The 27207-nt window shown below is 37.8% G+C and overlaps 1 protein-coding gene across 2 annotated transcripts in view; it reads left to right on the top strand.

The window, feature by feature from the left end:
* Nucleotides 1-26120, top strand: part of UACA (uveal autoantigen with coiled-coil domains and ankyrin repeats) — a 34638-nt gene extending 8518 nt beyond the window's left edge. Inside the window, exons 5-19 of one of the 2 annotated variants that reach the window (XM_034783422.1) lie at nucleotides 663-720; nucleotides 2787-2857; nucleotides 2972-3078; nucleotides 4357-4538; nucleotides 5177-5214; nucleotides 6718-6786; nucleotides 8555-8662; nucleotides 11371-11403; nucleotides 12064-12162; nucleotides 12400-12430; nucleotides 13346-13398; nucleotides 17044-19755; nucleotides 20897-21049; nucleotides 23240-23305; nucleotides 24055-26120. In XM_034783422.1, coding sequence (XP_034639313.1) covers nucleotides 663-720; nucleotides 2787-2857; nucleotides 2972-3078; nucleotides 4357-4538; nucleotides 5177-5214; nucleotides 6718-6786; nucleotides 8555-8662; nucleotides 11371-11403; nucleotides 12064-12162; nucleotides 12400-12430; nucleotides 13346-13398; nucleotides 17044-19755; nucleotides 20897-21049; nucleotides 23240-23305; nucleotides 24055-24126 — 3852 coding nt within the window. In that variant the 3' untranslated portion in view covers nucleotides 24127-26120. Of the gene's footprint in view, nucleotides 1-662; nucleotides 721-2786; nucleotides 2858-2971; nucleotides 3079-4356; nucleotides 4539-5176; nucleotides 5215-6699; nucleotides 6787-8554; nucleotides 8663-11370; nucleotides 11404-12063; nucleotides 12163-12399; nucleotides 12431-13345; nucleotides 13399-17043; nucleotides 19756-20896; nucleotides 21050-23239; nucleotides 23306-24054 lie in introns of both variants that reach the window. The other variant, XM_034783421.1, reaches the window with a different exon arrangement.
* The last annotated feature ends 1087 nt before the right edge of the window (nucleotides 26121-27207 follow it).

The raw sequence follows: 27207 nt of genomic DNA, 5'->3' as shown, positions 1-27207 counted from the left end.
TTTGTTTAAAAACAAAATTTAAAGTAGTTTGTGGTATTGCACCTGCCCCTAAATTCCACTTTTGATTATGTGAATCTTTAGCACATTGGCACGTAAATACCTTGCAATGCTGGCTACAGAAGTACCATGTGAATGCTGTTCTCACTTTTTCAGGTGACGTAAATAAGAAGTGGGCAGCATTATCTCCTGTAAATGTAAACAAACTTGTTTCTCTTAGCGATTGGCTGGATAAGAAGTAGGACTGAGTGGACTTGTATGCTCTAAAGTTTTACATTAGCTGGGGCACTCACTCCCTGCATCCAACCCTGAGCCCCCTCCCACACTCTGAACTCTCAGCCCCACCCCCACCACATGACTTTTGTTATGTGAACCAATATTCTGCGTTGGTGCACATAACAAAATTCATTCCGCACATGGACATAAAAAATGAGGGAACACTCTATTCTACCATTTAACAGTGCGATTACAACTGCAAATAATCGATTAATTTTTGAGTTAATCGCGTGAGTTAACTGCGATTAATCAACAGCCCTTGTTTAAATCTTTCTAGTTCAATGATTTCTAGTTTTTACTTGTAAGCCTGAGTGACTTGTGCATTATAAATATTGGAACTAAATTTTAATTGATACATATCTAGTAATTAAGGATTATTCTTTTAACAGTACAATTGTCCAACTGAAAATCTGGATCTTCATGGTAGAACTGCTCTTCATGATGCCGGTAAGCAGTGTGTTTGCCATTCCAGGAACTGCTGCATGAAGCTCTTTATTTCAGTCCGTTTTAAAAGGTTCTCCTTTAAATTGTATTTCTCACTGAGAAGGATACTCTATCATAATGTATCTACTGTAGAAGAAATTGGCATAGTTTATTTTTTCCCCTTCAATTGATCTTATTAAACCTGTGGTAGAAAATATTTATCTGAAAAATTTTTCTTATGTCACTCAGCTAATATCTATAGTGTTGAGAAGCACTCATACATGAGTTCTGTTTTCAGGTGCCTAAAATTTTGAGAGAAACTCTTTGGTTGAAAAATCTCCTGCTTCTAAGCTAAAAGTGTATCTGTGACCTGTGGGGGCAGAGGGAGTGGGGCTTGAGAAAATTTTATTCATTTTTAGATCAGTGTGAGGAAGTGGATTATTGCTAAAGACCTATTTTTAGATGAGGTTTTGCACTCTTACCCAAATGGCTGCTGCTTAAAACTTTGTCCGTAGACTTTGTCCTCATAGAGGAAAATGTGCCTTTGACAGGTCATCAATCAGTTTAGAAACAAGAACAAAAGACATTAGAAAACTGCATACAACAAATGAGTTTTTCACTGAAATTTTACAATATGGCAAAAGACGATGCTCTGAACACTGGTGTAAGATGTTAGTAGACTAAGGCTTTGTCTACAATGGCAAGTGAACAACAAAACTTTTGTCGTTTAGAGGTGTTAACTTCTCTTTTGGGTGGGTGATTTTTATTTATTTATTTATTTTTGTCAAGGAAAAGCGCCAGTTTGGACAGTGCATTGTTGACAGGACCGCTCTCCTGCCAACAACGCTACCCCCGCTCGTTGGGGGTGAAAGATTTTTTTTGTCGGTGGGAGAGCTCTCTCCTGCTGACAAACAGCAGCATAGCTGTGTTACTAAAAGCTGTGTAGTGTAGACATAACTTTAGATAGTTTAGTCTCGATCAGTCTAAATCTTTCCAAAACTCTGTGCCCCTCCTTAACATTTTGGACTATGATTTTGTGTTCATTGCAAATTCCACGTGCTTTCGAGAGCATAACACCAGAGTTCACTGAATCCTAAAGCATAAGACACTCTTCGTTGTGTGTGTTGAATTTGACTTTCCTCAGAAACAGTGTATTGGACGCTGGAAGCTGTGTTATGGTATTCTGGAGGGATCTTGCACAGATATGCCACCAAATGACACTGCTTTCTAATTAAGTTGCCACCTCCAGCATAAGGCTAAGGCCAGTTGTTTAGAATTTTAGTACAGGAATGTTTGTTCCTGCTGGTGAACTTTTCTTGCACAGTAAACTTTTAGATGTATGCTGAAGAATATAGCTGTCACCCTTAGAGTCAATTCAAAAGCACAGCACTATGATCAAAATAGTCAATTATTGAATTCATATTCTATAGCAGGGGTCGGCAACCTTTCAGCAGTGGTGTGCCGAGTCTTCATTTATTCACTCTAATTTAAGGTTTCGTGTGCCAGTCATACATTTTAACGTTTTTAGAAGGTCTCTGTCTATACGTCTATAATGTATACCTAAACTACTGTATGTAAAGTAAATAAGGTTTTTAAAATGTTTAAGAAGCTTCATTTAAAATTAAATTAAATTAAAATGCAGAGCCCCCTGGACCGGTGGCCAGGCCAGACAGTGTGAGTGCCACTGAAAATCAGCTCGTGTGCCGCCTTCAGCACGCGTGCCATAGGTTGCCTACCTCTGTTCTATAGTTATGTGTTGTCCAGCATAGAATAAAATACGAGCATCTCGTTTGGGTTTGATTCTAAGTATCTTGCTCCATAGGCTGCGAGCAGCATTCAAGGAGCACTTAGCTCATGGTAAGGAGTGTATATGGGGGAGTGCCTCATTCTGGTCAGCAACTCCTGTGGCAAATTAAAAGACAGCAACAAGTTTGATTCCTTTCTGGTCCTGCTGAGCTGGAGGAATGGTGGCTGCACAGTGGAGCTTAGCAGATGAAGGCTTAAAAGTGGAATCGTAGGCGTACTTGGGACTCCATGGAAGGCTGTCCTCAGACACTTAAACCGCTCTTTCTTTTCTTTGTTCCCAAAAGCTATGTCAGACTGTTCCTCTAGTATTCAGCTACTGTGTGATCATGGTGCCTCAGTGAATGCCAAAGATGGAGTAAGTCACTAGTTATTGCTATCCTTCCTTCTCTTCGGAATCTAATGGAATGCTATGTGTTTGTTTTTTCCCTCTTTGAGACTGTGCCCTTTCCCAACTTTTCCTGTTTTCCAGGATGGGAGGACACCCCTAGTGCTGGCCACTCAGATGTGTCGTCCAACAGTATGTCAGCTTCTGATTGACAGGGGAGCTGATGTGAATGCCAGAGACAAACAAAACAGGTAATACATTCCATTGGGATATGTTGGCAATGTATTTGTATTCTTAAACAACAGGGCTCTCTCAGCTTTCAGGCTTTCAAGTTGTAAAATAAACTTGTTAAGCTGTACAGCTGAAAAATATACTAAATTAAGACTTACTTCAAATGTTGATTAGCCAATTCAAGTAATATAAATGAGACCGCATTCACAAAATGCCTATTTCCACAAACAAAGTCCATAATTTCCATAACAATCTTCTATTTTTCATTGTACGTATTCCTGGCTTATGCAGCTGAAAGACTGTTGACTTGTGTAGAGAATGTAAACTGGTGCTTATAGTGAACTGGAGAGAAGTAGAGTTGACAGCTGAAAGACCCAAGTGAAAGGGATTACCTCTTCTCTGAACTCAGGCACTTGTGAAAAAATTCATCTTCACAACATATCCCTTCACGGTGCCCTGTGTTGCCTGTCTGCTGCTCCTCCCCAAGTCACATTTTTAAAAGCACCCAAATCCCATTAAGGCTCATAAGTAGAGTGATCAGATGTCCTGATTTTGTAGGGACAATCCCAATATTTGGGGCTTTTTCTTATATAGGTACCTATTACCCCCCCCCTCCTCCCCCAATCCTCGATTTTTCACACTTGCTATCTGGTCATCCTACTCCTAAGTGACTTAGTAATTTTTACTCTTGTAATTCTTACCTTGTGCATTTACACATGTGTTCTGAGTTTCATGCACAGCCACTTTTTCTGCTTGGATTATAAATACACTATGCTGAGGGGTGGGCTTGTCTTGAGTAGAATATGGGAGCTTGCAACAATACTTTTGAAAGGTGCATATGCACTTGTTTGGGTGGGATTACATGTTTCCAGGCACCTTCAGAATTTGGTCTGAGGTTTTTTGTGTGACTCTTTTTTGATACCTTTTTTTTCTATGGTATTTGTAACTTCTATGCTGAACTTCTTAGTAAAACTTGAAATGAAGGATGGGATAATAAACCTATGTTTTGAAAATCACGAGTCTCTTGAGGAGAATAAGACTTGGGTTTACTTTAATTTTCTCTGTGAATAAAGCATTTTAGCTCAGTGGTTTTAGTAAAATAATACTTCATGTATTGGTTAAATAGAAAAATCCAATTACATGAAGATGCATTGAGGAAAGGTTCTTTCTCTAAGCACAGGCTTCTATAATTGAGTTTACAAAAAAGTAGTGATTACTGCTTTAAGTAAGCTGTCCATTGCAAATATTGTCTCCTTACGTGTCTGGTGTGTGTGTGTGGTCTTTCTCCCTGCCCCCAGGACTGCTCTAATGTTAGGCTGTGAATATGGCTGCAAGGATGCGGTCGAAGTTTTGCTCAAAAATGGTGCAGATGTTAGTTTGGTTGATGCCCTTGGTCATGACTGTTCTTACTATGCCAGAATTGGTGACAATATTGACATTTTGGCCCTAATAAAGACTGCCATTGAGGATTCCAGCAAAGGTATGAAAAGCATTCCTGTATTTGGGAGAGATTTCTCTTCTTTCCTTCTGGGTTTTTTGTTTTCATGCTTATTATTCCTCTTACAGGGAGTGTTGGCTCTTGAGTGGGCAGACAGTATTAATATAAGCATTGTGTTTTAAAAAAAAAAAAAAAAATACCTGAATTACATTTTGTGGACAATGTCTTTTTGGAAATAAGTTTATTAAACATAAGGATGTGATATTATCACAGTATACGGCATGCTAACCTTGGAGGACAGACTGTCACTTCTATTTAGAATGGGAACATTTAAATTTATCTAATCCTGGGATACTCCGTTGTAATGTTACAAAAGCTAACACTGTATATGATGTAAATGTTATACATTTGGAAAATAATCAAAAATTGAAATGATACATTTTAAACAAGACTAGTTGTTTAGATCGCTCTTGAAATTGGTATAGCTTTATCAATGATAATGAGAAACATTCAATCTTACCAATAGTAAAACTATTTGGATTTGTGATTATTCTTTCAGTTAACAAATTGGTAATTAAATATTTCCTCTAATATTACTGTTAAATCAATGTCTAGCTTGAATTAAGTGTGTGTGTGTGTGTGTGTGTGTGTTTAAAAACCTAACTTTTGTTGCTTTTTAGCAAAGGACCTTATGAAGAAAGGACAGCCGGAATATAAGGTAAGACTTTTTTTTTTTTTTTTCCCTATGCTAAATGTCTCACTAAATATCTGTCACTGAGGAAGCTCATATGTTCATAAGCATTATGGACACTGCATGTTGTATGCTTGTAAAGGTTTCATTCTGGCAAGATGTTGACCCCGTGTCCTCTTTACCCATGTCTGATGACTGCCTAGAAAGAACACCTTATTATGATACAGTACTTCTCAGAATGAATGTTGTTCTGGCCAAATTCTTTGTCAATAAAACCTTTTCTGTTGTCCTGAGCTGCATATGAGCTATTGGTGAGCACAGTGGTGGCTGTTTGTACACTATTACTGCCCTGCCACAAAGTTTGTGAAAGACACTGGGGGAATCAAAGTTCTATTCTAAATCCATCCTCCGTAATATTTCCTCTTAAGTGTTTGTTCCATCTAAATGATCCTTTGTGGCTAATGCTGAAATGCTTATACTGAATGTGACTCCCAGGTGTTTCTGGGGTTTCTAACTTTTATTAACGTGCAGTAAACGGTGACACTGCTTTAAACTCCATCCAGTGGGCAAATGAATAAAAGTAATTCATTAGTTAAATTACTGTTTTCTAAAACTTTTTAAAAAAGTTGCTATTGTATATTTCCCCCCACTTGCTGTCTGTCAGTCCAGTAGTGTAGCACAACTAGTATGGGAAACATTCCCATGCCTGCTCATGTTAACCTCACGTTTTAAAAATATTTGCTCAATAGTACTTCATGTTGCCCGGGAGCCTGATTTTTATTTACTAAAATTGCCTGGTCCATGTAACAGAAAATCATTATACTGTGCATCTTTGTGAGCATAAGTGCTGGTTTTCTTCATTTGTATGTGGTTATTTTGAAACTTAGCTCTCGAACAGTCTGAATGTATTTGAAGCATGATTCTCAGACCTCTTCAGTCAGGTTAGAGAGCTAATGGAAGATTCCCTAGCACAGGGGAATGCTGCAGCGGCGTAAAACCACAATAGCAGCTCATACAACATTTTTGTCTAGGCCACTAATGTACATGTGTGTGCCTGGGGTGAAGGACACGTGGCATGGCATGATGGTGATCTCTGACTGCTGGCATAGTTTAGGGTGGGCTCAAAGCAGCTGAAATTAAACATAGGCACTGGTGCGGAAGTGACACCCCTCTTCAGCTGCATTCAGTGCTTGTTGGTTGTAGATGACAATCTGGGCCTTGATATTTAAATGATATGCATATTAGTTCAGGGATTTGAAATAAGACTACCACAATTTATCTCTATAGATTAGATTGCCTGACAAATTTCTGATTTTTATCCTCTGTGAAATATAGCATAGCAGAGTAAGCGTGCACTAGTAATAACACTGCCTCCCTGTGGGATATATAACGAAGTATAATGCTGATCTCAGTTGGAAAACACTGGGCTTCCATGTTGTATCCAGAAAGCGAAAGAGTATGAGTTTAGTTTGCTTAAATTTACTATTTTATGCTTTAATGCTGCAATAACAGGTTACTAATGTGTCACAGAAACGGAATCAGCTGTATGCACAAGAAGTGAACTTCAAGCAGTATCAGAGGGAACAGCTAAGCATGCAGGTAAATCAGAATAAAAAGAGCAGGAAGGGGTTTGTGCTTTGTATATTTTATGTGATAATCAACAAGTCTGATTAAAGATTAGGGTTTTGTTATAAATCATATTGTCTATTCCTATAAGAGGAATGCAATATTTCAGTTCTCAATATTACTGACATGCAATGTTGCAAGTGTGTGATCTGTTACCCGTCTTTTAAAAAGGGATAAAATCTCGGCAGTGTTTTATCAGACTAAAAAATTATATTGGGGGGGAAAAAAGTCTTCCACTTAAAATGCATGCTAATCAGCTCAATCAGACAGCCTAAGGTTGGGCTATTAAACAACATTTCTCTTTATGTAGATGCTGATTCTCTTAGGTGTTGCGTATTGCCTGTAGAGTGAGAGATGAAGGTGTCTACTGCTTTTCAGGATTGAGGCAACAGTGAGGGAATTACTGGTTTATAATTGAGTCCTCTACATGGTAGAGAAAATGTAAATTATAAAAGCAAGAAATAAGCCTTACAAAATTTACCTAGTGTTTCCTCATGATTTATGAGACATACTCTTACTAATTCTACCTGATAACTGTGAGCAGGCCATTTTAAAGCGATTTCTCCCTTTTGTGCCCTGTGTCGTATGTAGTGTCTATTTTACAATATGTTCTGCGGAGGCTTTTATTAGTTAAAATAGGTAGATTCTGTAAAGAGCACTCAAATGTTGATAAATGGTAGTGTAATAAGCTAACTTTTATTTCAACCTTTTAAGCATTTCACTGAATTAAGGAAAATATAAAATAAAATACAATTAGTAGGTGTCTTACTAGAAAATGAATTTGCTTGCTATAATTGCTAGAATAATCAATGCCATTTCCTTCCTCAGCTTATTAGTATGCCAGTATAGTATTTGAAAAAAGTAAAATAACATAGAGGGGATAACTTTTTAAACTAAGGAAACTAGCCAATTTAAAACTGAGGCTGCCATTATGAAATATTTTAGTATACAAGAGAATGACTTGAGATCATAGGTCCCAAAACTGACAATCATGCATACCCTATTGTAACAACCCTACCGTGAAAGTACCTTACTATGTGCATTGTGAGAAGTTACTGTAATGGTAGCTTAACTCTGAACTTTTAGCTTTTGTCAGTTTAAATAGGCCCTTTATTTATTTATTTATTTATTTACTTTTAAATATTTATAAAATGGTCTTTTATTAGTGGATAAAAAATTAAAATGGCCAATAACGTATTTTAGTTTAGAAAGCCTGTATGTATCTCATTCTGATAAAGGGTACTATGCTAATTGGTAGAATTGCACTTTATTTATAAAAGACAGAATGCATTTGTTCTGGCTTAATAGACGTGATTAAGGTTACATCCGATGCACTTCAGGCATACAGCATGTTAAAAACTTATCATGATGCCTCATGCCGATGAAGTGTCTTTTAGATTACATTCTTTAAACACAGTGGCTGGGTTTCAGATTTTTTTTTTTTTTTTTTTTTAAGCACAAGTTGTTTTTTATATGTTGACAGCCAGGAGATAAAAGTTGCTCTTGAAATGCTGTCAGCATTGGAGTATGGACAGAGAGAGATTATATTAAAAACTGTGTGTGTACATCCAGGGACAAGCATTCTAGTGGTGGAGACTCTGAAGGCACTTTAAATCATTATACCTGTAAACTTATCTAAAGTGAGGCTACAGATATGTTATGAATTTTGTTGAACAGTCATTGGTGTTCTGAATGACCATTATAATTATTAGTTAAGACGCCTAAATTTTCTTTGTTTCAGGAACTGGAAGCAGAAAATGAAGATTTGAAAAACCGATTGAGAGAGATTCAACAGGATCACAGAATACTTTTAAACAGAGTCAGTGTATTGGAGCTACAACTGAATGAGGTAAAAACAGATTTTGTATCGTTTAAAAACTAACAATCATCTAACTTGAATAACAAAGCCATTCTTTTGAAGTTGGCATAGTACAGCAGAATGGCTTTGTCTGAAGTCTTGAAATGGAAATTTCAACAATTCACAGTGAACTGCACATTAAAAAAGGAGCCAGGGATTTATTGGTGGGTTGCTAGTTTTCCTGGTGGATTATTTGATTTAAGAAACCAATAGCCTCTCTGCTCTTGTATAGAGCCATCTGTGGGAAACGGAATTACTTCATTTAACTTTAAAAAACAAGTCCTGCTTTGAACTTTAATTTGATGTTCTTTGATGAATAACCAATGCTTGTTTTGAAAGGAATGCACGTGGGAAGGCTGTCACTCTCACTTCCTGAAGGATTCTTCATTGATCATTTTACTTTCTCAGTTTAATGGTTGGCTTAGATTCCTGTCTGGTTGGGTGGGGGGGAAAATGCACATAAATGAGGTCTGTAATTTTTTTTTATTGCTTCCCTGTGAGCTGTTCTTGTTGACTCACTGTCACTTGGGTTTTTGCTGCAATACAGTATATCCATAGGCAGATGACCTTTTGATACTGTGGTCATTTCTAGAATGTGGTGAAAAGTTGATGTTAGAAGTAGTTCTATTGATACTCAAATATGAGCGACAGCCTTTCATCACAATCAAGACTGTAGAGCACGTGATGATTCGTGTTACAGTTTTAAGAACAAATACTAATCTCAGATGCATGGCTAAAAGCAGATATTCTGCCTTTAATAGTATATTCTATTCTGTATTTAAAAACAGCTGGAAAAAAACCCAAATGTGATTATCCATTAACTAGTAAATAGATTGCTTCTGGGCATTGCTTTGCTATTTTAGTACTGAGAGCTGGTGGGGTGACTCAGCAGACATGAAACTGTAGTAATTAACAGGAGTGTTCAGCAAGAGCAAATCTTCAATCAGCAGAAATCGAAACAAAGATTCCCAACCTGGGACTCACCCAGCTCTCACCAAGTGAGTCTGAAGCCCTGCCTTTCCAGAGGCATTGTGTATCCCTCTCTGCCTTTACAGCACTCTGAGAGTTTGTCCAATGGAAGAGGAAAATAAAGCTGGAGTTAACCCCTTGTTTACTGGGAGCCAGGTTTTGCCCCTGTACTTTCTTCACAAGTACTTTTTCAGCAATAATCAAAAAATCAAGCGTGTACATTCTCCCATCACGTGTATGCATAACTCTGTTCCAGTGTGTTGTAGGCATCCATTGGAATGTTCATACCTGATGGTCATGATTACAACAAAGTGAACCTTTAACTACTTTGAGCAGCAGCACCAAGAGAAACTTGTCTAGCATTCATTTTCAGCCAAAATCAACCAAAAACGTGTTAAATAACTCAAGAAAGGATACATACCTCAATAATTTGGAAGCACAAGCAGTCCTATTAGATGCATTTTAAGACTTCAAAATTATGTAATTCCTGCTTTTTTATTTGGAATATGGCAGACTGCAGGTGCTTCCTGCCAAAAATTAGAGGAATGTGGAAAATGGAGGGGAAAGACATGTTGGTAGCAGATATCATTCTGGATTATTCATACGTGATCTGGAGAAAGGAGTAAAAAGTGAGGTGGCAAAGTTTGCAGATGATACTAAACTGCTCAAGATAGTTAAGACCAAAGCAGACTGTGAAGAACTTCAAAAAGATCTTGCAAAACTCAGTGATTGGGCAACAAAATGGCAAATGAAATCTAATGTGGATAAATGTAAAGTAATGCACATTGGAAAAAATAACCCCAACTATACATACAATATGATGGGGGCTAATTTAGCTACAACAATTCAGGAAAAGGATCTTGGCATCATCGTGGATAGTTCTCTGAAGATGTCCACGCAGTGTGCAGAGGCGGTTAAAAAAGCAAACAGGATGTTAGGAATCATTAAAATGGGGATAGAGAGTAAGACGGAGAAAATATTATTGCCCTTATATAAACCGATGGTACGCCCACATCTTGAATACTGCATATAGATGTGGTCTCCTCATCTCAAAAAAGATATACTGGCACTAGAAAAGGTTCAGAGAAGGGCAACTAAAAGGATTAGGGGTTTGGAAAGCGTCCCATATGAGGAGAGATTAAAGAGGCGAGGACTTTTCAGCTTGGAAAAGTGGAGACTAAGGGGGGATATGATAGAGATATATAAAATCATGAGTGATGTGGAGAAAGTGGATAAGGAAAAGTTATTTACTTATTCCCATAATACAAGAACTAGGGGTCACCAAATGAAATTAATAGGCAGCAGGTTTAAAACAAATAAAAGGAAGTTCTTCACACAGCGCATAGTCAACTCCTTACCTGAGGAGGTGGTGAAGGCTAGGACTATAACAGGGTTTAAAAGAGAACTGGATAAATTCATGGAGGTTAAGTCCATTAATGGCTATTAGCCAGGATGGGTAAGGAATGGTGTCCCTAGCTTCTGTTTGTCAGAGGGTGGAGATGGATGGCAGGAGAGAGATCACTTGAACCTGTTAGGTTCACTCCCTGGCATTGGCCACTGTCGGCAGACAGGATACTGGGCTAGATGGACCTTTGGCCTGACCCAGTACAGCTGTTCTTATGTTCTTATGGACTGAAATATAGTGATTGTTTTATCAAATACACATTAACCCCTGTTAACATACAACTGAAATGATTTTGGGGGGTGTGGGATTTTTGGTTGCCTTCTAGGAGCAAATGGTTGCAGATGATCTTGAGAGTGAGGTAGGAAAACTGATTTTTCACCTCTCTACCTTAAATTTTAGTATTAACTTGTAGCATGAGTAAAATACTTCCCTTAGTTCAACATATTACTTTTATTGTGACATTTATATAGCAGTTTTAATGATTGCTATTTTAAAACTAAAATGCTACATGTTCACCTTTTAATAGAAAAGTTGCACAGCTGTATTTTTGTCCGTATGAGTTCTTTCCCTGTTTTCCACTTGTGTACAGTGAAGGCAATCGCTTTTGATAAATGATATACATTTAGTGTTGCCTTGCACTATTTATGTAGGTTCCTGGCATCACCACCATAGATCTTGTCACAAGAATGTTGTGTAAAGCATGCCATTGCATCTTATAGATCTTTCAATACTAAAATAGTGACTCTTAGTAACACAGCAGACTTCTGGTGCATGCAGCCATGTTGTTGATGATTTGTGTCTGCCATCATTTACATGTTCACTTGATTAATAAATGTACAGACGTTAGTGTCAGAGAGAAATCTCTGGCATTGGAAAGCAAGGAATTCTGAATGCTAACCTCTAATGGGAGATCCCCTGAAACTTTAACTCAGGATTTTAATAAGTGTTCTAAATGCTTATGAGTCTGGATATAGTGGTGGATAGCTGATCTCAAACACAACCATCTCTTGTTCTTCAGAAAGATGAGCTGAGAAGACTCTTAACAGCCAAGGAAAAACAGCAGGAAGAAAGCTTAAGAAGTATTGAAGCTCTGAAATGTAAACTTAGACACTCTGAGGTATGTTGTAGTTCAACTCAAACAATAAATATATACCTTTTTTTCATAAATATTGGGGCAATAATACCAGTTATAGCCTTGAAAACAGCAATAGAATTGTCCTGAAAATCATCTTATCCCACTTAAACTGTAACTGAAAATGAGGTACCTGTATTAGCATCTCATTCTATATGTAAAATTAGAACAAAATGAATATTTTATTTTTGTTAATTGCTGCAATCTGTTTTTTCATTTCAGCGTGACTATCTGGGCTCTGGAAGCGATTCTGGTAACAATGTTTAATTTTATTTTTAGAATTTCTCTCTCTAAATGCATTATGCATTCTCAAAAAATTCAAGTGAAACTGTTGCCCTTTTTTTCTGTTTTTCTTTCTAGTCTCATGCAAATTTTAATTGTAACTGGATTTAACCTATAGGTCTCACTTCTATACACTGACTTATTCTTTAAGGGTAGATGTTCCTGTCCTGAATAGGTATCTAGATCTCATTTAACTCTCCACACCCCAAACACAGCAAAGGGTGATCTAACATTTATCCTCTGACAGGGACAGGCATGCATATTCTGTAATAGGGGGTGAATATCGCTAAACCCATTTAAATTAAAAAAGAATAGTTATGTTGTAACGATACAAAGATTGCGAACAACATCTAAGATCACTTGTCTTAGGTTCTTGATTTAGTCAAGTTTTCTGTTCGGAATCTATATTGGTCTGTTTGCTGTAGAATCTGAGCTCTTATCAATGATTAAATTGGGCCATCAATCTTTTTAAAAATAAAGAGATTTTTAAAAGTCCAGTGTTAGTTTTGTAAATTAATATTATGTATGAATGGCTGGTAGAATATTTCTTAGATGTGAGTTTCTGTACGAATGATTGACAGGCTTTGGTGCAAGCTTATCTATCTATATCTACAAGAGCTTTGTAGAGTGTATTCTTAAGCTTTTGAGCTCACACACCCACCCCTCTTTTGATTTGGATATACTTTTAATTTTCAAGTTTGATTACCAACTAATCTGAATGAGCACAGCATTAACATCTATGTAGTAAAAAAAAATAAAAAAATAATTATTTGGTCTGTCATAAACCTGTATGCAAGTCAGTGGGGGCTACTTATTGAAGTAAGGTGTCCTATGGCTATTTGAAAGAAGAGGTTTTTATCTTATCCCTTGTTCTATGGTAATATAGGGAAAGAAGATATGCTGCTTAAACAGGGTCAAGTATTTGCTACAGAATCACAGGTAACATTTACTTTGAGACTATATTAACATTGTGTGTGGCTATTTGTGATGTATCTTTTTCTGTATGTATTCCTGGGCGTGTAAACAGTGCTTGAAGTAGGTACAATTGTAAGACAGAAATGTATTTTATAATAAACAGTAAATTATTTCATGTTCTCTGCATATACACCAGACCCTTGCTAGAATGCAGTATTTGGGATCCATGCGCGGTACCGCATTAACGTGGGGACCGCGTTAAAATGAATTGCAATTTCAAGTAATTAAATTGGGGATCCATGGCTGTGACTGCGTTGTATGCGAATTTGTGCTATATAGACATGCGTTCTAGCGATAGTCCGGTGTATACATCTTCCTACTGTATTTTCCACTCCTTTCTGATTAAATGGGTTTTAGCCCACGAAAGCTTATGCCAAATACATTTTTTAGCCTCTAAGGTGCCACAAGTACTCGTTCTTTTTACTGATACCGACTAACACGGCTACCCCTATGAAACCTGTCTCTAAATTAATCTTACTAAACTGTTTTTGTAACTGCTGGTGCCCTCTAGAGGAAATGTGTAGCATAGCTGTTTAAATTGTTGCTCAGTTCAAACGGAGCCTGTTTTTAATGTTGCTGATATGGGACTGAATGGATAAAGAATTGAAGGAGGGTGGTAATATGTGGTTATGGAAAATAGATCCTGTCTAACTGGATTTTTTTTTTTTTTGAGATTACAAATATGGTTGATTAAGGTAATAGTGTTGATTGTAGTATAATTAGACTTCTGTAAGGTGTTTGACTTGGTACCTCATGAAATTTTGATTTAAAAAACTAGAATATAAAATTAACATGGCACATATTGAAATGATAAAAACTGGCTAACTGGTAGGTCTCAATGTAATTTAAATGAGGAAGCATTGAGTGGGTGTGTTTCTAGTGCAGTCCTGCAGGGATTAGTTCTTGACCCTATATTATTTAACATCTTTATCAGTGACCTGGAAATAAAAATCGTTACTGAAAGTTTTCAGAGGAGACAAAAATTGGGGGACTGGTAAATAATGAAGATGACAAATCTGGATCAATCTGGATTGTTTGATAATTTGGGCTCAAGCGAACAGTCATAGAATTATAGAACTGGAGGGGATCTTGAGAGGTAATCTAGTCCAGTCCCTGCACTCATGGCAGGACTAAGTTTATTATCTAGACTGGTGGTTCTTAACCGCAACCTGCACCCCCTTTGGTTCTCAAAATACGTTCTCGCATCCCTTATCAAAAATCAAAAGATGTTCTTGCACCCCTTAAACCTAGATATTTTTTGTTTGTATATTACGGTAATCATTAAATGTATAATATTAATAAATACATAGGTTTGATGAAACAATGTAGTTGTACTTATGTGCCTGTGCTTAATTTGTGTTTTCGATGATTTATCTTCTAAAAAAAATCTGGCATGTCTCGCACCCCCACGGGGTGCGTGCACCCCAGGTTAAGAACCACTGATCCAGACCATTACTGACAGGTGTTTGTCTAACGTGCTCTTAAAAATCTCCAATGATGGAGATTCCACAACCTCCCTAGGCAATTTATTCCAGTACTTAACCACCATGGCAGTTAAGAAGTAGGGCTGTTGATTAATCACAGTTAACTTATGTAATTAACTCAAAAAAATGAATCGCGATTAAAAGATTAATCACAATTAATTGCACTGTTAAACAATAGAATACCAATTGAAATGTATTAAATATTTTTGGATATTTTTCTTCATTTTCAAATATATAAATTTCAATTACAACACAGAATACAAAGTGTACACTGCTCAGTTTATATTATTTTGTATTACAAATATTTGCACTGTAAAAATGATAAACAAAACGAAAAAAACCCCAGTATTTTTCAATTCACCTCATACAAGTACTGTAGTGCACTTTCATGATAGAGATTGCAACTTACAAATGTAGGGTTTTTTGTTACATAACTGCACTCAATAACAAAACAATGTAAAACGTTAGAGCCTGCAAGTCCACTCTGTCCTACATCTTGTTCAGCCAGTCGCTAAGAGAAACAAATTTGTTTGCATTTATGGGAGATAATGCTGCCCACTTCTTATGCGCTAAATATTCGTATGCCTCTTCGTGCTTTGGCCATCGTTCCAGAGGACAGAGCAGAAGAATTACTTCTCATGTCTTGCTTACAACATTCCTGCTAAATACATCCCAAAATGATGTTCACTTTTTTTTTTTTTTTTTGCAATAGTGTTACACTGTTGACTCATATTTAGCTTGCGATCCCCTATGACCCCCAGATCCCTTTCTGCAGTACTCCTTCATAGGCAGTCATTTCCCATTTTGTATGTGTGCAACTGATTGTTCCTTCTTAAATGGAGTACAATATGTGTTTTAATATGGCTAAATATTAATACAGACATCTAGGAACAAAGCATGTAGGTCATACTTATGAGATTTGGGACTCTATCCTGGGAGGCAGTGACTGTGGAAAAAGATTTTGGGGTCGTGGTGGACAATCAGCTGGACATGAACCCCTAGCACGATGCGGTGATCAAAATGGCTAATGTGATCCTTGGATGCATAAACAGGAGAATTTTAAGTCAGAGTAGGGATATTATTTTACCTGTGTGTGGCACTGATGCTACAGCTTCTGGAATACTGTGTCCAGTTCTGGTGTCCACAATTCAAGAAGGAAGTTGAAAATTTGGAGATGGTCCAGGGGAGAGCCCTGAGATTGATCAAAGAATTAGAAAACCTGCCTTATAGTGTTAGACTCAAGTTGCTCAAACTTGATTAGATAAATATTTGCTAATCGGCTCTTCAACCTGGCAGAAAAAGGTACAACACAATCCAATAGCCGGAAGTTGAAACTAGAAAAATTCAGACTGCAAATTTTTAACGGAGAGAGTAACTAACTATTACCAACCAAGAGCCATGGTGGATTCTCCATCACTGACCATTTTAAAGTCCAGATTGGATGGGGAACATCTATGGCCTGTGTTATATGGGAAATCAGACTAGATGATCACGATGGTCCATTCTGACCATGGAATCTCTGCATATGATTTGAAAAGCAATTTTTTTCTAGTTTAACACTGGAGCAGGCCATTTCATAGCATTAAAGTACAATCAGTTGCCCTTCTCCACAGTTTTTCTCCTTTATGCTAAACTTGAGGTGAATTTAATTTGTCCATTGAATTCCAGTGAAAACAAACTACACCTTTAGGGCCCAGTTCAATTTATAGTGTAGCCCAATGGGGATCTTTTCACTGACTCTTATGAGAGTGGTCTCAGTTCCTAAATGATGGAAAATGTGCATACATTCAGTACACTTACATTTATTTTATACTCTAACAGCTTCAGATCATTATGCTTCTAGATGTTTGAATGATGGCTACAAGGAAAGTTTCCTGTAATACTGATAGTTTTGCTTATGTAAGCCAAAATATATTTTGGACTCCTGGTCTAAATTACTTGCATTAATTTTTCCTGCTCACAAATTATAAACTGCTTGTAAATCTGAAATATACAATGAAGGTAAAGCTTATATGTTTTAGATGAGCATAGTTAAAGAAGTAATGTATGAAAAAAATATGAAGAGTAAATTGAACAAATTTCTGTTTTTAAGCATGTATCTATTTCTGTGCCAACTAATCTGCAGACCAAGTCTATGCTGAGACCACTGGAACTGTCATTATCTAGCCAATCTTCCAGTTCTGAGAATGAAATTCTAAAGAGAGAGCTAGACAACTTGAGAATCTCTTATGGCACAGCAAAAGAAGAAATAAGCAAACTTCAGAAAGAGCTGTCTCACAAGGTAGCTGAATGCAAAGCTTTGGCATCAGAGTGTGAAAGAACCAAGGAGGAATCTGACGGACAGATAAAGCAATTGGAAGATGCTTTAAAAGATGTGCAGAAGAGAATGTTTGATTCAGAAGGCAAAGTAAAGCAAATGCAAACCCACTTTCTTGTGCTGAAAGATCACCTGACTAACGAAGCAGCTATAGGAAGCAATAAGTTAACAGAAGATCTAAAGGATCAGTTGAAAGACATGAAAGCAAAATATGAAGGAGCTTCTGCAGAAGTAGGCAAGCTACGGAACCAAATCAAGCAAAATGAATTGTTAGTTGCGGAATTTAAGAGAGATGAGGGGAGGCTGGTGGAGGAAAACAAAAGGTTGCAGAAGGAACTCGGTATGTTAGAGATGGAGCGAGAGAAGAGTGGGAGAAATGTCTTGGAGGTACAAGGGCAGCTAAAAGAAATGGCAGCAAAGTTAGTCCTCTCTGTACCTGTTGAGAAATTTGAAAATATGAAGAGTTTATTATCAACTGAAGTGAATGAGAAAGCAAAGAAATTAGTAGAGATGGAAAGAGAGTATGACAAACTACAGGCAGAGCTTCGGCTCTTAAAGAGGGAATTTGAGAGTCAGAAAGCTAAATTTTCTCAGTACGTGAGGCCAGAGGAACACGAACAAATGAGGGGCAGATTTGAGAGAAAAACCGAAGAACTGGAAAAAACGATTTCTGAATTGTCGAAGAATCAGACCTTGCAGAAGGAAGTGGAAAGGGTTCACATGGACAACAAGCTGCTTAAGCAGCAAATACACACTTTAAAAACTGAGATTAAAAGCCAATATGTGCCTTTAAAACTGAATGAAGAAATGAAAAAAACAAGTGATCTGACTATTGGGGGTCTGACCAAAAAACTTGCTGAAGTAACACAAAAGTACAATGAAAACAAAGCAGAAGCTGAGAAGTTGATGATAGAAAAGACCAGTTTAAGTGAGACCGTCAGTCACTTCCAGGCTGTGTACCTGTCTCCAGAAAAGCACGAAAAAGAAGTGGCAGCCTTAAAATCCAGTGTTGTGGAACTTAAAAGGCAGCTTGCTGAGCTTCATCAAAAATATGATGCTGAACAAGCAAAAGTCTCCACACTAGTGTCTGAAAACACAACTCTGAGGGACACTCTGAATGATCAGTATGTACCTGCCGTAACACATGAGGAGATTAAAACAGTCCTGAACAGCACATTAGAAAAGACTAATAGAGAGTTGTCAGATCTGAAGGAAAAAACTGAAGACATAAAGCGAGAATTTATGAGAGTAAATGAAGAGAATGGAACTTTGAAAAAGAAGCTGAGACTTCTACAGAACCACATACAAACAGAGTGTGTAAGTGTAACAGAACATGAGAGTAAGGTGTCTACCTTAAATAAAAGCCTGCAAGAGTTACAGGCCAACAGCACTGAGACATTGGCTAAATATAAGAGAGGCCAAGAGGAAATCGTACAGTTACATGCAGAAATTGAAGCCCAGAAGAAGGAACTTGACACAATTCAAGAATGCATTAAGTTCAAATATGCCCCAGTTGCCTGCTTTGAAGAGAGAGAGAAAAACTTTGAAGCCACGGTGAAAGAACTAAAAAAGCAGTTGCTGGAACAGACACAGAGATGCAGAGAATGGGAGGAGGAGACACAGAAATACAAACAGGAAAATGAGAAGTTAAAGAATAGGGTTTTGTCTATCGAAAATGACTTGCAACAAAATTACATTCTTGCTGAGAAATCGCATGAAATGGAAAAAATGTTCACCAGCAAAATGGAAGAACTGAATAAGCAATTGAGAGAATTACTGCAAAAATACACAGAGATAAAACATGAAAAAGACAAGCTACAAGAAGAGAGTGCTAAACAGATTTCCGAGGCCCTTGCTGTGCAAACTCACATGCAGGGTCACTATGTTCCAGTGGAACAGTTTGAAGCCTTGAAGCGAACGCTTGGCCACACGATAGAGGACCTAAAAGAAGACCTCAATAGTAAGAAGGCATGTTATGACCGAGAACTAGAAAAAGTAAGAGAACTGCAGCGGGAATTGGCTGATCTACATAACTCCTCAATATCTTTGGCTGAACACACACAGATGAAAGAAGAATTTGAAAAAGAAATTGTAGCAGTCAAAACTAGCTTGAAAAAGGAGGCGGAAGAAAACCAAGCAAAAAGTAAGGAACTCTCTCAACTCCAGTCTGAGATTCAAAGTACTAAACAAGCTTTAACCGAACTGGAGAGCAAAGAAGTAGTTGATATGTCGGAGTATAAATCCATGAAAAGTGCCTTAGAGACCCAGGTTGCTAGCATAGCTGGAAACTTGGCCAGCTTGAATAGAAAATATGAGGAAATGTGTGACGAGGCTTTGCAAGCCAAAAAAGAGGAGCTTTCTGCAAAAGATGAAAAAGAATTGTTGCAGTCAAGAAGCTTCAGCATTGAACAAGAAATTAAGGACCATAAAGAGAGATGCGATAAATCTTTGACAACAATTATGGACTTGCAAAAAAGAATACAGGAATCTGCAAAGCAAGTGGAAGCAAAAGATAACAAGGTAGGTGGAAAGTGTCAAATATCTAACAGTATTAACTGCCTCTGTTTAGATCCAAAGGGCCAAATTTTCAAATGTAGTTACTTAAACAGACTCTCACTTACATGCCTAGATGTAAGCATCTGAATTTGGGCTAAATTCGCAAAGCTGAGGACCTATGTGAAGTGCTATCTAATCCCCGAAAAATTTTGCTGTTTTTTGTAAATAAAGTATGGCGATTCATAACACAGAACTATTCAAATTTCTGTTTTACTAGGATTTTCAGGTTTTAAATGCATCTTATTCAAATTCAAAATATTCATACTACATCCACTAGCAGACTTTTTTCAGATTATTTAAAAAAAAAAAAAAAGTAATACTCGGCTTCCTTTGTGTGTTGCCTTGTCATTTTGACACTGCTACTTGCCAGTTTAACACCAAATGATATTGGGAAGTCAATGTAAGAGAGAAGATTTAAAGCATCATGAATATGTGATGAGAGAGACTTGCAATTTTCTTAATGCTATTTATTAAAGATTCCAAATTGTGCCTGCACCATTTTTAATGAAGGAATTTTAGTTTTAAAACAGGAAGCATTCTTGTTATACTAGGATTAAGGAGCACAGCATTATAACTTTATCCTACAGTATGTTTCAGAATTAATGTTATATGCCCTTTATACCATCCAAAGAACTAGGTTTTCACGTCTAGTAGTAGTGGCTAATACTGTAGTTAATGTGTACTGTGTGCACTCTTCCTCTGAAGAATTGGATACCTTTACGGCCGAATTTCCTAAGGGTAGTCTCACTAGTGGGCATTCATTGCACCTGCTAAAAAAAGATAAGGTTGATGCCCTGCTTTGAAATCTGGGCCTTATCTTCAGTGTGCGAATTACCTATGTGGCTGGTTGACCTATGGGCCATGTCTTACAGATTTCTGAATCCTAAGAAGCCAAGAGCAAAATAACCGTAGCTGATATATTTTCAAAGCATCTCTTTTTCTCTTACAAACTTTTCTAGTAAACCTAGATTGATGGGCTACATTGAGAAGTCAATATTAGGATCCCCTCATATACTTGTTAACCTTTAGTTGACCTTGCAAACTAATATTCTCTATTAACATGTTCAGAAAATGAAACATTATAATCTTTGTATTTCTCTTAAAGATAACAGAGCTGCTTAATGATGTAGAACGACTAAAGCAGGCTCTTAATGGCCTGTCTCAGCTTACATACACCTGTGGAGTTCCCTCAAAGAGGCAGAACCAACAAGTTGAAATGCTCCAGCACCAGGTGAAAACCCTGCAGCAGCAGCTGGCTGTAAGTACTTTGCTCCAGAGCTCAGTCATAAGGCGTGTTACTATTTTTGTCAGAAGTTGTGGAATAAGCTTTAATGTATGTGGTTTACGAGCAGGGAAATGCAATGGACAGGAAGCTAGGATCATCTGAGGAAAAGAATGGCATTGTTTAATGTGATTTGGAAAAAGGGGTAAACAGTGAGGTGGCAAAATTTGCAGATGATGCAAAACTTCTCAATATAGTCAAGTCCCAGGCAGACTGCGAAGAGCTACAAAAGGATCTCTCAAAACGGGGTGACTGGGTAACAAAATGGCAGATGAAATTCCATGTTGATAAATGCAAAGTAATGCACATTGGAAAACATAATCCCAACTATGCATATAAAATGATGGGATCTAAATTAGCTGTTACCACTCAAGAAAGAGATCTTGGCGTCATTGTGGATAGTTCTGAAAACATCCACTCAATGTGCAGCTGCAGTCAAAAAAGAACAATGTTGGGAATCATTAAGAAAGGGATAGATAATAAAGACAGAAAATATCATATTGCTTCTATGTAAATCCATGTGGTCACCCCATCTCAAAAAAGATATACTGGAATTGGAAAAGATTCAGAAAAGGGCAACAAAAATAAGAGGTATGGAACGGCTGCTATGTGAGGAGAGATTAATAAGACTGGGACTTTTCAGCTTGGAAAAAAGACAACTAAGGGGGGATACGATAGAGGTTTATAAAATTGACTGGTGTGGAAAAAGTAAATAAAGAAGTGTTGTTTATGCCTTCTCATAACACACAAACTATGGGTCACCAAATTAAATTAATAGTCAGCAGGTTTAAAACAGAAGGAAGTATTTTTTCACACAACACACAGTCATGCCAAAGGATCTTGTGGAGGCCAAGACTATAACAGGGTTCAAAAAAGAACTAGATAAATTCATGGAGGATAGATCCATCAATGGCTATTAGCCGGATGGGCAGGTATGGTGTCCCTAGTCTCTGTTTGCCGGAAGCTGGGAATGGGCGACAGGGGATGGATCACTTGATGATTCCCTGTTCTGTTCATTCCCTCTGGGGCACCTGGCATTGGCCCCTGTCGGAAGACCGGATACTGGGCTGGATGGACCTTTGGTCTGACCCAGTACAGCCTTTCTTATGTGCTTTCTTTATGATAGAATATTTTGGAGGTTTCCACTTGCCTCCATGAGGAGGTAGCAGTGTCTTTTGGAAAAGCCTGTCCAAATGAAGTGTTCTCTTACTGCAGTATTAATCCAAAATCATTGACTAAGTCCTGTGTGCAGGTGCTGCAGTAATATTGCCTACTACACATACCAACAGTGTATCCTATGCAGTATAACACAAAGGAAGGTAGTCTCTGTCCCAAGGGATTAACAATCTCAGGCTTGTGAGAAGCTAGGAGGTTTGAGCTAACCTGCTAGAAACAGCAGTGGGGCCACAATGGCAAAGGTGGTGGGTTGGGGTAGTGGCCTGAGTATGCAAGCGGGAGGGTTGGGTTGGATTGTACTCAAGCGGTTAGCACAAGCCTCTGTCTGTGCTGGTATTTTTAGCACACTAATTCTGGTGGAGTTATTGCATGTCTACCTGTGCTGGGAGGTGTCCTCCCAGCTGCCGTGTCCAAGCCTGCAAACACTTATTCCAATGTGCTACTTACTGTTGTGAGTAGTCCTTGGAGTTCATGGTAGTAAGTGCTAGGGCTTTACTATAAATATACATAAATGTATCTTTGTTCATGTGTGTAGTAGCACTGTTGACTTCAGTGGAACTACTCCTGAGCGCAGAGTTACACATATGTGTAAATCTACAGAGAATTGGGTCACATTCCTGGTAGTGTGTGTAGCATTGCCACTTAGTGTGATAAAGTGAGTTTAAATTGGGACTTTGGGTTAGGGGCTTCTGAACAGAAGTCAAATTCTATTCTTGTCCAAGTAGATTGGGAGTGGTAACATCTGGGCTGACGTGGAGAATGAGTATCTTGTAGATAGCCCTGTTTGAAGGCAAAACACTTCAGGGTGATGCTGAAGCTGAAAGGCTCTATTTTTCGGTTAGGATTTTGTGAACACTAACCTTGAAATTCTAAACTCACGTGACGCTTAAACAAGCAAAGTCAAACAAACAAAACTGTAACTATACGAAGAATTGATGTTGAAAATATTGACATTCTTCTCTCCTCCTTCCCCTGGCCTTCTACATACAGGATGCTGATAGACAGCACCAAGAAGTAATTTCAATTTATCGGACGCATCTTCTTAGTGCTGTGCAGGTATGTTAGCTGAAGTTACTCTTTTTAGAAAATTCTCTTTCAAAGTAAATGTGTGTGAATGAGTAATATCTGTCAGTGCGTCCTGTATGCACATTAAAATATTTGAAAAGGCTTTTTGCGGTGCCTGGTGTTTCTCCAGAAGGAAACTGAGAAGCAAAAGAGCACCACAGCATGTTAAACTTAGTGTTTGCCTTCATCTGCTTGTCATTTTTTTTATGGACATCTAGACAACGTACAGTGGTGACCCACTTTAAGGGGGATAATACAGTGCTGTCAATACATGTCCCTATCCCAAATAGTGCAGTGGAGGAGTTGCATGAGTGTTGGGAACTTTCAACTCTCCTGTTCCTTTTGAATAGGGAATATGAATTTATGCAAAGACCAGTAACATTTCCCCACAATTACTGGCTGCAGCGAGTTACAATAACATGGTTCAGCTGGCAGAGTACGGTAGGGAATGGCAGGAGGCTGCCCGGCAGTCTAGAAGATATGAACAGCAACATCTAAATCAAAACAGTGATTTCAAACAGGAAACTTGCCACTGTGCTGCAAAGTTGGAAATTAACTCTGCTTACACAGTCATTAATAAGGTTCATTAAATTCAGTTTTACCAATGAGATGATGATTGACCATGCATTCATTTTGGGAGGGTATTTGTTTTAATTTTAGTCATGAATAATGCAGTCTGTTTTTTTAAAAATCCTGTTTGTTTTTCTCTCTCTCTTCTCCCCCCCCCCCACCACTTCCAGGGCCACATGGATGAAGATGTTCAAGCTGCCTTACTCCAGATCATTCGAATGAGACAGGGGCTTGTTTGTTAATATGCTTAATGCTGGTTCTATAGCATGGCTGCTGCATCCCATAGGAGTGCTGTGATTACAGTTGTATTAACCTTCATGACCTTTATCTCATTATGGCGTGGTAACTGTAAAAAGAATGCACTCCCCCCTCCCCGCCCCCCCCAAATAATTATTCCAAGTATGCAAAACATTAGGAGGCTGAAGTCATTTACCCCTTGTGAAATAGAACAATGGGACAGCTCCTTTAGATCATATTAGACATTTCAAATATGTGGATTATAAATTGTGTAGAATTTATTTTACAATTGGTGTACAAGCTGGCAGTCAAAATGATGACATAGTAGTTACATTCTGTTCATGTCGGATTGACCATTTTAGAACAAATAACTAAACCCATATCCAACACCTCCAAATCGATCCTATTGTTCATTCCCAAAGGGTGAATGACAGTGACCTTAAACTAGAGTGACTGTAGCTGAAATACTGTAACCGTTGGATATTTTTCTTGTAATGGTTGAAGAGTGTGCTTTTTGTGATCAGATTAAGTTGATCAGAAGATTGACAGTAGATCAACTACAGAACACGATGGATAGTGTCAAGGAATACATTGTAGCTTGGCTGGCCAGGTTACATTCTTTTATTTAAAGTAATTTAAGATTTAGTGCCTTAGCATTTTACTAGAGGTACAAATCCGTTTTTTCCATCAGACACTAACTTTTATGCTTTTTTACAAGATATATTTTTTCATGAATGCTTTGTAACACTGATTGCAATAGGCTGAGAAACAGCAGGACTGGAGTAGATCATGACTGTAGAACAGCATTGCAGTCTCAAATGCAATAGTCAATTTTTATTCTTATGTACTTTTACAAACTTCATTATGCATAAAACGGACCTGGATTGTTTGAGTAACACCCTTCATAAAGTTGTACATTATCTAGTTTAAGTGTCCGACGTTCAACCATTTTCCAGCAAAAGCTTAAGAGGTTTTTCTGGTTTTTAACACTGTAAATTATGTACTATAATCAATTTTTGATTATTTATGGGGAAAGATGCAAATAGTAAGATTCACAGAAAGCGAAATCTAATTTGAAATTCACACGTTAAACAAAACAGAGCTTCATATTTTTTTTTTAAGTGGAAGTGCAATAATGCCAAAGAATGAAATATCTACAGTTTTATGGAAGGAAATACAAAAATTGGGAATATTTCAAGGAAAATGGCAGTGAAACAAGAGTCTAACCACAAAGTTATTGTTTTTTTAGTGTCTCAGAATAAACAGAGTAGCGTCTGACCCTGTAAATGCTACTTATGGGGTATAGTGCTCCTTGCTGCCAGGAGCAGTCCCACTAGCTCTGTACTACGCTCAGTACCAAGCATTACACCTGTCAGTCGGCATTTGCCCATAATTAGCAAATAAGAGGCTGTCATCCTGGCACTGATGCAGGGCAAGACCGGACAGAACAGAATTCAGCCTCTATATTCCTGTGACTAGACTTTCAGGGATGTACAGGAAATGCTGTAAGTGCTTGCTCTAACTACGGTTATGTTAACTGGGTTTAAAATACAAACCCCCAAACTGTACCTGGCAGCTTTTAAGCTTCCTGTTTTCCAACGGAGGTTAGTCTCTCTGCCCTTGAGTGTGGGCTCCTGCTGTATCACTGAAATGGCAGTCCCCAAACATAGAGAAGAGGATGTTGATGCAGGCACTTCTAAAACAAACTGTTGTGAAAATGCATGTTTAATATATTTAGCTGTAGTGTGACAACTGATCACTCTTGTTTTCCTTCAGTTTCCTAGAGGAGTCCCATGAGATGAGTTCACCAAGTATACTTCAGTTTTTAGAAATTCTTTTCTAATTGCATTACTTGAAGCTCTAGTTGGAGAGAAATTTGACTGTTTTGATATACTAATACTGGCCTATTTTAGTATTGTATTTTTTCCGTACTGGGGGAAGTTTTCTGTATTTTTTTCTCTTGTATTACATATCAATAAAGTGTTTTATCTTACTGTAACAGTCCACTGGTAAATGGTAAAGCAGTATAGTACCTTGTGGCTTATTGGCAAAATAGTCTATGGGAAAGAGAATATTAGTCTTAATTTTGACTAGAAAAGATTGTGTATGTGTGTGTATTGCCAAGGCACATACTGGGATTACCAACTTTTCCACCTCCAAAACTGAGCGGTTCAGTGTGTCTCCAGTCAATCCTGGACTACTGATGCTACAGCCAACAAAAGTGTCAGCTGTGAGATTGCTGCCTCGCTTCTTGTGGGAAACTGAACAGCCTTCACGTGTTCACTTCTGAGTGCTGCCAAAATGGCTGGATTGGAGCTGGTGACCTGGAGGTCTAACAATATCTAGCCCCAAATATTAGCTTCATATTAGTTTCCATAATTGGTTCAGGCCAAGTCCATGAAGGAAACGAGTACAGGAGGGAGTGCAGAAAGTTCTTCGGGAGAAGTGCAAAGTGAGTCTTGTGACTAAATGCAATAAATGATCGTTTTCTCTTAGAACTTTGGAGATTTTACAAAAGTGACTCAGAACAGGGAGTATAAGCAAGTATTGTGAAAATATTTCTTCAATTCTTCTAATACATCTCCAACCCAAACATTTGAGTCTTTCCTAAAGAGACACTGCCAGTCGGGTCAAAAAATGTTGTGGTTTTATGTGGCTAAGCAGCCTCCAAGCAGCAGGTGTTATATCTGTTAACCTTACTATGAGTATCGGCTAAGCTACAACACTTGCTACTCAGACCTGATTTGGAAGCTGTTTTCACTGATTTACCAGTCATCGGCTTTATGCATTCTCTGGATTTTTTTAAATCATTTAATCTCTGACCATGCTACCTACTTCACATTGCAGCCAGTTATTTGAAAGCTTTTGAATGGCGATAAATGTTTCCAGGGGGAGTCTTTTACTTCTATCTTTGTTTTTAAATGAGATAACATTATTTAAACACTAGCTTGAAAATCTCCTCTCAAGAGTAAGATGACATTGAAAGATATTAATTCTCTCACACCCTTCAAACTTACAATGCAGTGGAAACTTGGAAATGCTGCCCGTGTATACTCTAATATCAGTAATATGGAAGAATAAAAATC

This window comes from Trachemys scripta, chromosome 10, assembly GCF_013100865.1.
Source record: "Trachemys scripta elegans isolate TJP31775 chromosome 10, CAS_Tse_1.0, whole genome shotgun sequence".
Classification (NCBI taxonomy): Eukaryota; Metazoa; Chordata; order Testudines; family Emydidae; genus Trachemys; species Trachemys scripta.
Note: the sequence above shows the minus strand (reverse complement) of the source record. Positions and strands in the feature narration are given on the sequence as shown.